Here is an 11151-nt window from a genome sequence, read left to right as displayed (position 1 = left end):
GCATACATGTAGCAATGCTTTTAGCTAAAATATGCATGGAAATCGCTCACAATGATAATGCTAATATGTTGATGATAAACAGGAGTAATGTTCACTGTGTTCACTATATTTGTTTAGCTTGTTACCTAGCTAACATTTGTTATTAACCTACACTGTAGGTGTATTGAACACACTCATTAACAACCACATTTTTTGACCTGATGATTGTGCGTGTGAAGGTGTGTATGAAATGCAATTGAAATTCTTCCAATCTTTTGAATTTCATATTTCCCAATATTTCTTTCAAAACCAAAAAAATTGAACTACTGTAAAGGTGGCACTGAAGGAAAAGTAAAGGAATCCCTTAAGTCAGTTAGATTTATCATTCAGGGACCTTCAATGTGCACATTTCATGGCAATCTATCCAAAAACCAGAGAGACTTGTTGACTGACTTCAAAACAACCAATCAGCATCACCGTCTAAAACACAGACGAGTTACATATGATAGCCCACAGGAACCTAACTATCTAAACCTCACTCTCTACATAAATGAAACCATATACAGTACATTAGTAAGAAAAAACAGAGGTACTGCTGCGTGTCAATTTGCTAAAGAAATGGTTTCTGCAGTAATCAAAAAACTTCCAGATCAGACCATAAAGAAATATATCACTTCTGTAATGACACATTGTACAATAACGTGTCCTTCAACAGCACAGGAGGATACACAACAGTATACAGCACTCCAAGAAAAGTTCTTTCAGACGCCCTCATTTGGGGTTTAACCATAAGTCATCCAGCTGAGATTCTTACAGGGAGAGAAGCCCATTATCACTGTGCTGAGACAAATGTAACATATGGACTACCTGATGGTGATGGAGTTGAGCTGAAAGTCTGAATACATTTCACCAGTGTCTGGAGAATTGTGCAAGTGTGTGTGAGTCTGCGTGTCTGTATGCACTGGTAGGTACAGAAAAGCTGTATTTTTTCTATGAGAGTAATAGTTTATATATTCCTAAAGCAGTCATGCTATAATGATTCATAAAGGTTGGTCTACATCAACAGACGATGTGTATCACATGATCGATGGACGGATGTTTATCGCATGAGACTTTGTAATGGACATAAATGCTGTAAAATAGCCATTACATCAAACAGACGTTCTATTCACAAACACACACGTACATACACATGTACACACACACACACACACACACACACACACACACACACACACACACACACACACACACACACACACACACACACACACACACACACACACACACACACACACACACACACACACACACACACACACACACACACACACACACACACACACACACACACACACACACACACGTGCAGGCTCAGTCACACAAACAAGAGCAGGTGATAATAGGGCTATTCTTTATGCCAGGTCATGAATAATTCAAAATCCATGTGCTCAAACAGATTCTTGAGTTGACAGAATAATGTGACGGATTCTGCAACTGCTAGTGGTTGAGAAATATCACAAGGGTTTGAGAGATCTAGCAGGGGATAACTGATCTGATGTGTGAGCTAAAATCCAAAAGGGATTTATGAATGTTTGTATGTTAATACATGTTGTCTTGCCCCAGCTATAGAATCTTTTGTACTTACTGTATAGCCATCTGATAGTCCTTTGGCTTGGACAAAAGGAAAATAACGCTTTCTTTATAACATACTGCATAATGTCAGACCACACCACAGACCACATGATGTCATCCATGTTATTTTTCTTCATTTTGAATGTCAAACCATTGCAAGAAATGCAGCTATAGCATTGACATTGTACACCATTCCACAGTAGATTTGACCTCTTAGCCATGCCATTACTTCACTCATTCAGCTCTAACTACATGGAACCATGTTTCCTCATGAAGTTCATTTTTCCTCCAGGTCGCTAAATCACCTAACTTGCAGGGGGCCATTTGGACTCTTGAATCATCTTTGCAGGGGAGAGTGATGGCAGCTTTCCTGAAGCTTGGCAATTGGCCTCCCCATGAGTCAGTGGAGAGACACTTATTGTCTTTTCATTGTTCAATAAGCCTTTGCATGAATTTTTTCAACCTCTTAGCTTAGTCAGCCAAAAGCTCCCTAAACGCCAACGTCTTCATTATGGCCGTGGAAAGAGTCGCTGGCTTGAGGTCACCCCTGATGTTCCACTGACTGCCTCGGGAAGACTCAAATTAGAAAGCTGCTGCAGTCACAGGCCACAGTAACCAACTGTGCTGAATTACTCCAATCTCCTTTATAAGTTTTGGCAACAGATTAACAGTGTTGTAAACGCTGCTTGGGACAGGACGTTGGGGAAATAAACAAGTTCTTTCAGATTGTCACAATGCTGTGGCGGATACTCTCAGTTCTAGAGCATTCTTTTGAGAGGCTGGCTTACAAACACTTCACACTGAAACTTCCTGGAAATAAATAAACAAATAGGCTCTTCATGCAGCATCTGCTCGGATGGAATGGATTCAGTCAAGGCCTGAAAAAGACGGCCAAGCTAATGAGAGTTAACTGTGCACATCAAAATGATTAGAAAAGCGGACCAACCCTCCAAAAAATGAGGGAAAGGAATGTGGAAAACACAATTGCTTATATGTGCATTGACCAATCGAATGTATCCCTTTTCAATATGCAAACTAATCTAAAAATGCAGATTAACTGAGCTCCAACATGTGTATATGGGAATATTAGCAGGTTCCTTTTTGATTAATTTGGATAAAGATTGCTGGGTTAATTTATGCATCAGATGCTTTATTCGCATCTGTTAAAAAGAACCAACAAGACCCTCACTCCATCTTCAATGGGAAGTTGATCAGCAGGCGTTTCAGATGTCTGTTTATCTCTTACCCGTGTCCATTATAGTCCCATTCTTTCCATGTGTTTATGTAAAGGAGGCTATTGCAGAGCCATTGATGCCGCATTGTCAGTGACCAACTCCTGAAGCCTGGAGCTTAAATTGGATTTAATAGACTGTTGATTGTTGAATCTCAGAATGTCTCTCAGAAAGTCAGGGTGGAGTTTTTGGAAGAAGTAGAATGGGCTATTCGATTACATTTAAGAGTTCTTTAATTGAATCAGGAAGTCATCATGAATACATTTTATTCTTACCTTGATTATACTGTAGGCTACACACTTAAGCATTCTCCTGATGTCTAAGAAGACAGTGAGATGGAAAAAAACACAGCAGGTTTGAGCTGCACCTGTAAAATGAACAACTTCCCAAAGAGAGTACAAGTTGCCCCATAAGCATTTGTTCTTCCAGCAGCGTGCAGGCAGTGCACAGGCGGATGGCAGCAGGCTTCTACACCACTGAGCAGTGAAGAAATCAAAACAACAGCGGCTGTCACCCATCAGGAGAGAATAGAAAAATTACCAAATACCCCAGCGAGCTTCAGGTCCCACTGATACAGCACGCATGTTATACCTCATGTTTTTCTCATGTACTTCCCCCTTTCCTGCTAAAAAATATAAAAGTCCATGAAATATTCCTGTCTTGGTTATGCTGCAGCAGCAATGCGCGGCGTTGTCTGAGCACAACTGATAGGGTCCAGTTCAGGGGGGAAACCCTTTTGACTCGAATTAAGGGGAGGCATACAAAAGAAGAAAAAAAAAAGGAAGGAGGAGGGCAGGGAAGAAAGTATTGGTGGTGCCAGACGCAGCGGCAGTAAGAAGCGTACGTACGTGCTTTATCTTAGCGGCTGAGTGTGTGACGTGATATTGCAGCCTGCTCCTGGAGCTCTGCAAGCACCAAGCAAAGCGCGTCTATTTCTCTCTCTGTTGTAACTCACTGGCCCCCCAACATCTCACATCCACCCACTACGGATCTTTTTTTTCTCCCCCCTATTTTTTTCAGAGGGGGGGTTTGCGCGACTTGCTGGAGAAAACACATTGGAATAGAGACGTGGAGTCTGCCGAATTTATTTATGGTAATACTGTAAGAATTGCCTCTATTCTTTTTATCACTCCACGAATTTCTTTCTCTCTGTGTCTCTCTCGGTCTCTTTCTCTGACTCTCTCTCTTTCTCGGTGGCTGTCGTGTGTTGTTTCGCTCCGTTTTGATGGGAAAAACCCAGAAGAAGAAGAAGAAGACGGGGGGGATATGAACGGGCAGACCGGAGTGTAACGCATTTTATTTTCATCCATTGAACCATCTTGTTGCGCCGGACTTGTGCTGTCGGGAATGGGGAGTACTGATTCACTGGAGGGCTGCAGAATTTATTTATAAAGGATGTGGTCAAGTATGTTGGAAAAATAGCCATAGCTTCCGCAGTGTAAGGTAAGATTTATATCATCATTATTACAATTATTTCTTATTGTTGCATGGAAAAAAGATCATTTGTCATGTCATCCCTCAGTTTAAAGTTAAGTCTCCCCATGTTTAAAACGTGCCCAGTCTATTCAACATGATGGCTTTGGAGCTTTCATCCGCTCACATTAGTCCAGGGTGCTTAACAGTTGATTTTTTAAGAGCTGATCTCTCTCCTAAGAGGCAAAAATCACTTTAAAGCGCCGTGCGTCGAACTGACACTGCATGAGATGTAGCCCGTGTCTCTATATTCAGATGTCCTCTCGAGACCAAATGGCTCACAGAAGCCCGGCAATAAAATCAGCGTCTCTTGACGACCGATCACTCGTCTCCAGAATACAGATTTTTTTTGGCGTAGCCTTGGCTATGAATCTTGCGGAATCATATGGATTAATCGCGACTAAAAGCTGATTTCACTAAACACTGCTGCTACAAATCCTTACGTAACTCATATTATCCTAATGTGTTGTGCAGTGCAGGTTTTATCATCTAAAAAAGAATAATAAGTTAGAGGCATACAATAAGTGCGATATTCGTTGGACTCTCGTATCTATAGCCTACTTCGTATTTTAACGCCCCCACACAAACACACACGCACACATGCACACACAGTTTGAGACACACACGCACGTTCTGCTGTGACACTGCTCACAGCTGCATTGCCTGTAGGATTAAAGCAATCAGGACATCGCATTGCATTCTCTCCCTCTCTCTACCTCCCTCTCTCCCCCACAAACGCACTTAGGCGCGCACGCAAACACACACAGAGGCACACACCACACACTCACACACACTGGCTCTTTATCAAATTGCATTGTCAAACATGTCAAACCTTGAATTTTCGGAGACATGCAGGTCGTGTAGTGGACAGAAAGCGCGCAGAAGGAGAGGAATGCCATGATGACCAGGCACACGCAGAAAGATATTTTTTTCTGTCTGTGCATTTGTCTCCCTCTCATTATCTAACTGTCGTGTTGGGAAACAGGCTAAATCACCAACAAAACAGCTTGATTTGAAAGAGATCTTCGTTACTGCATGCGTGAAAATGAGCAGTTGCATCCCACAGCTCGTGAGTACGGCACTGTGACTTTGGACACCTCTTTCACAGTTTATCTTGTTGATGTCAGATAATCCACACAACTGTATTTGAATATCTCCAGGGATTGTTCCACACTAAATACGACCCAATTAATATTGTCTAAATGACTCACATTATTGCACCCAACCCCAACACCCCCCCAAATAAATAAATAACGTAATAAATCATGACCAAAGCAACCACAAGGTGGCAATGCTTGCACAAAGTACAGTAAAGGGGGAGGCAGGATGGAGCTGCAAAAGACATGTTGCTCAGGTTAATGTGCCCCCCCCCCCCTCCATTTTCATGATAGGGCGTGATAAGAAGTGTGTGAAACACATCAACAAGACTTGACAGATGATCTCTATCAAGTGTGATTGATGTGCTTCACGTCCTCTGGTACAAACATTCCCTTGTGTGACTCTCTCCATCTCTCTTTGCAGGCCAAATGACATAGGATGAAGGCTGTTCGAAACCTGTTGATTTATATATTTTCCACCTATCTTCTGGTTATGTTTGGATTAACTGGTGCCCAAGATTATTGGTGTTCCACTCTGGTCAAGGGGGTCATTTATGGATCATATTCGGTGACTGAAATGTTTCCTAAGAACTACACAAACTGTACATGGACGCTGGAGAACCCAGACCCTACCAAATACAGCATCTACCTGAAGCTATACAAGCGAGACTTGGGCTGCTCTGAATATTCTTTACTAGCTTATCAGTTTGACCATTACTCGCACGAAAAGATAAACGAGTTGCTGAAAGTCAACGAATCTATAGTGTACCTGTGCGATTCAAAGAATATATATGTGTTTTTGCTGTACGACAAGAATTTTGCTCAACTACGGAGAGTTTTCCCATATGATTACAACGGATTGACAACACAGAAGCTGGATGAGGAGGAGAAGTCCAATGTGGAGTTTTTGGTGTTGAATAAGGCGAGCCCCAGCCAGTTTGGGTGTCAAGTGCTTTGTACGTGGCTGGAAAACTGCCTGAAGCTAGAGAAAGGGACAGTGGAGACATGTGGGATCGTGTACACAAAATGCACATGTCCTCAGCATTTAGGCGATGGAGAATCAGAGAGCATGCTCTTGCTCAACAACGTGGTTTTACCTTTAAATCCACAAACGGAGGGTTGCTTGTCACCCCAACTAGAAGCTGGGCAGGTCTGCAATCTGAGTGCAGAAGTAAAGCGTCCTCCTAAAGAAGGTGAGTATCCTTTCATGATCCTCTTATGGTGAAATAGATGTAAAGTTAATGGACTACTGTATGCATAGACGAGATAGTAATCATGTCAAATGTGCACGTCAATCACTCCCTTCTCTGCCCTTATTGCATGTTTGAAGTGTGATGGCCCATGAAACAAAGAGCACACATAGACCTTTAGACTGCAGTTGGCTCAGGAATGTGTCAACTTCAAAAACAAAGCTGCCAGAGGAGTTGGGTGTAGTAATGACCACAGCAGCACAAATCAAACCACCAACAAGGGGTCTTTTTTTTGGTTGGACTGAGTTCAAAATGCACTATCATTGCTGTGAATTTAAAATGGCTGTTTTTTCTACACATCAGCACAGAGTTAAAATGGCTGTAAATCAAAATGCATACTTTTTGAATGTGTTATACATTTATGTCAGTTGTCATCTTTACAAAGACCAACAGTTGCCAATATGGACGTATCGTTTGTTTTATTGGCTTATGTGACATGGAGCAACGGAGGCAGCAGCATCAGGTTGGATAACATTGCTCATGCAATGCAACATTGATTTTGCTTTATAAAATCTGATATATTTAAACACATGTTGGATTAAAAGAGAAGTGGTATTTTGAGAAGCTGCTCTTTTATATAGGGATGCTAACTGCCCAGTGTTGCCATACAGCAATGCAACGTGTTTATATGTTGGAATTGAGCATTATTATAATTATCAAATGCTTACAGAACAAAAAAAACATTTTCAGCAGACCAGCTTGCAGATACAATTCTGCATGTGCACAAGTGTATACATAAAATTCATACACATCCACATGTAGACATCTGAATGAACATTTAATAGTAAATGGTAATGTTAAGGATACAATGATTGTGTTCATTAGTGTCATTGTCTAGCAGGGGGGAGTTTTTTGTAGTTAACATACTGCGAAGGCCTTTGAATTACAACGGGAGCCCCTCTCGACACCCAGTTGCTTGTGTATTAACAGATAGCAGAGGAAAAACCCCAGAGGAATATGCTGCATACTTCAGAGGTGAGGTGCGTTTCACCGTGAGACATAAAGGAGGGGCATTCATCACGGCACACTGAACCAAAAATAATGAGTCAACCTTTAGATTTTGGGGAGGAAAAATAATGATAGCAGAAATGTTATGGAGCCGTCTCCCTTGTGGCTCTCACCAAAATAACAGTTGCTATAATAGCTCCCTTGAGAACAGGTGGCAGTTTTCTAATCAAGAAGAACATGTGAACATCGATTTCAGGAGTTCAGCTGTTTGGTTGACTCGTGCTGAGTTCTTCACCACATTTTTAGACAGGTTCTTATATCACATTCATACAGGAGGATTTTCTTGGACTAAAAGTTACAGGTATTTTAATGCTCGAGTAACTTTGCACACTTTTAAATGATTTATTACGGGGCTTGCCTCCATCAAATCAGATGATCAACTGATTTTCAGAGTATCGTGCACCCACCCTTTCACTATAGCCCTTAAGCAACAATGCATACAGTTTCTAATTCAATCTAGCATTACAACTCACCCTGCAGTTACAAGCATCATAAAGTATAAAGTATGGGTGTTTTTGGTGAATTACTTCATCATTTTGCGAATCTCATGTTGAAATTACAATTTACTAGGAAGCATTATGCTTATTTCCATAGATTTGTTTTGCTCCAAAACAACATTTGACATTTTAATAATGGCTTAAGAGCAGAGCTTATTTTTTTCCCCCTCAGAAGATTTTCCACTAGCTTCTATTTATAGGGCCGGTTGATGGGAGGTTTGAATAAATCCGTTTTCATCTGGATAACGGGGAGATCACCACCGGGTTTAAAAGAGCACTATGTCTCCCGTGGCATCAGGGCGACAGAGTGGGTGTTCCTGATGAAGAATAAAGCATTACAAACAGTCGACAAGGGCTCTATTTGATAAAATCGCCTGTCTTTGATCTTCTCAGTTCCTGGTAGAGGACGGCGTCAGAGCACATCAAAGAAAAGCAGGGCTGGAGGTTGTATACTCAAACCATACCACTGAAATGCCCCCTTCAGTGTTTTTCTGAGGACAACCACATTTTAAAGGTTAAAGCTCCTAACTATTTGAGGTGATTATGCAGACAAAGAACAGACCTCATTCTTTGATATGTGACATTTTGGAGACCAGTGACACCAGATTACTAGGATGACTCATTTATGCAGTCCTATTTTTGTCACATCCTCCCGTTTTAGGAATATAATTGTAAACATGTTCTCTTCTTTGTGTTTTGTGTTGGCGTGGTTTTCCTCCCACGTCCCACGCATGCAAGTCAAGTGGGCTGCTGACTAAGCTGCTCAAGGTGAATGGGAGAAAGTCTATGTTAGCTCTCTGATGCCATGCTGACGTGACCGGGGTCTTTTTTGCTTTAAATCCAATTAATGATCAGACAAATTCAAGCAAGAGGGAATTTTGGAGAGAAGTAAAAGCTATCCACTGTCACATATGTAAATGTCCCTGGTGAAATAATATTGAGAAATATATCAAATTCATAAAGAGGCTGCAGTTAGAAAACTACAACCAGACATTTCAGACTTTTAAATTCCCCTTCCCTGTGCAATCCAGTGCAGATGCCTGTGTTTACATGTATACAAGCTTAGAATCCTCAAAATCACAAAGCACTGCTCAAATCATCCACAAATTGAACTTGGCTGCAGGAAATAAACAACAAATGATGCATTGTCTTGTTTAGTGGCTCAGCATACTGGAATGTCCTTGGCTGCAGGAAACTGTCTCTGTTTGGAAATTGAACGTTTTCAAGGATCAGGGTCGAGGATTCTACTTTGTTGGGGAGGACTCAGCTTTTTTGCATGTTCTCTGAGCTGGGTTCTTATTGTAACCAAACTAAGATAAAATAAAATAAAAAAGCAGAGAAAATATTGACTAAATGGAGCAAATATACCATTTTATTAAACCAGCAAATTAGCTAAAACTATGTTGCCATGTTGAATAACAAATGTACATTTGTTGAAATGAGTGGAAATAGATTTTTGTTCTAGTTTTAAGCTATAGTATCTCAGTATCAGAACAAAATGGAGGCAGCATGAATTTTCGTCAACTATCGTGACCTTGAACTACAGACAAAACCTAGCATTCAGGGTAGATGGCGCTATTCTGGGCATTGCTACACAATTAATCACTGTTGTTTTTCACATGCTGACATAAATTGTCAGTAGATAATTAGAAGTAGAAGTTAAAATGCATTTCAACCAAGCTATTCAGTAGAAGTCTAATGATAACAAATTGGGGCCAGGATGACATCACATTTGGGAGTTTTTTGTGAGTATGGTAGTAAAAAAAATACTTAAATTCTTTATAAATTTTAAAATGGTCAGTCAATCACTGTTTTCCAACCGTGTATGTTCTATACAAATGTAGCTACATACTTTACTGAGATATTTTACGTTAAAAAACTATATAATAGGGGAAATTATAGTCAATTAAAATAAAATACATTGAAAATATAAAACTATTATAGTCAAGTCTACTTTTCTGTTCCCGAATAATGTTTCTGAAAAGCCTATGCACAAAGTTATTCCTTTAAAGTAAAACGGGCAATCATTTTTCACCCAAACCTCATTTAAATTCTATCAGATATTTCAGTTTGTATAACTGCACCCGTCTCTGCCCCGACTTTCCATTCCCATGTTGTCATGGGATGATGTATACTGTAATAGTGGGCAAAGATGATAAATGTGACAGTGGCAACTAGATGCTTTCTGGAGATAAGGTTTCATAATTAGTTTCAAACCCAACTATGCTACAAAGAACTGGAGCTCATATGCATGCAACACATTCAAATAAATATTTTATGAGCCCACAAAGTACGCCTCTTAATGCATAGTTAGTACAAGCAGAAGGTTAGGATTGACTCTGGCAAAACACATTTACAGATTCCCCATATTCAGTCTTCTTCTTCTTGATAGAAAACACCAATTGACACATTGGTGTTTCATGTAATACCTTTTATCATTTCTTGCTTTGTTTGACAAGGTTGATTTAAGTCAACCGGTACTAAACGTACAAAGAGGGAAAGGAATTTAACAACTACCAAAGGTTTTCATCAAATCTAACAAATCCACTCAAAGAATAAATGCTGATGCTTATTTGTGGAGTTGCAAATGCTTATTTGATCATTGCGGTATCTGACGGCACAGAGCGTGTGCCATGTGGCAAATGGCAATAGAATTTTATTGGCAAATGAAATGTGTGTGAAGCGTTCTAATGCACTGTCACCCGCCAAAGTCCTGAGCACTGCAGCGGCTCAGCCTAGCTGCCTCACATAGTGAGGCCTTTTATTCACTTTGGATCTCAGTCAAGTCACTCAGTAGTCACACCGCATTATGCTCACCCCCATTGTTCTGTACACTTGGAGGCCATTTTAGTTCCAATTCAGTGGAGGAGAGCGCTCAGTTCAACAGCACAAAATCTGTTTAATCTTAGACATGCTTTATTTGTCTTTAGCTATATGTAAATACCCTAAATAGCCCATGTCTCAATTCCCCCTACATTTC

The 11151-nt window shown here is 40.5% G+C and overlaps 1 protein-coding gene across 10 annotated transcripts in view; it reads left to right on the top strand.

Annotated features, from left to right (window-relative positions):
- The first annotated feature begins 3757 nt into the window (after positions 1 to 3757).
- The window catches only part of adgrb3 (adhesion G protein-coupled receptor B3), a 106151-nt gene continuing 98757 nt past the window's right edge, over positions 3758 to 11151 (top strand). For 9 of the 10 annotated variants that reach the window (XM_063875410.1, XM_063875409.1, XM_063875405.1 and 6 more), the window contains exons 1-2: positions 3758 to 4289; positions 5841 to 6609. In XM_063875410.1, the coding sequence (XP_063731480.1) occupies positions 5856 to 6609 (754 nt within the window). In that variant the 5' untranslated portion in view covers positions 3758 to 4289; positions 5841 to 5855. The remainder of the gene's footprint in view (positions 4290 to 5840; positions 6610 to 11151) is intronic. The other variant, XM_063875401.1, reaches the window with a different exon arrangement.

Source organism: Eleginops maclovinus, chromosome 22 (genome assembly GCF_036324505.1).
Source record: "Eleginops maclovinus isolate JMC-PN-2008 ecotype Puerto Natales chromosome 22, JC_Emac_rtc_rv5, whole genome shotgun sequence".
NCBI lineage: Eukaryota > Metazoa > Chordata > Actinopteri > Perciformes > Eleginopidae > Eleginops > Eleginops maclovinus.
Note: the sequence above shows the minus strand (reverse complement) of the source record. Positions and strands in the feature narration are given on the sequence as shown.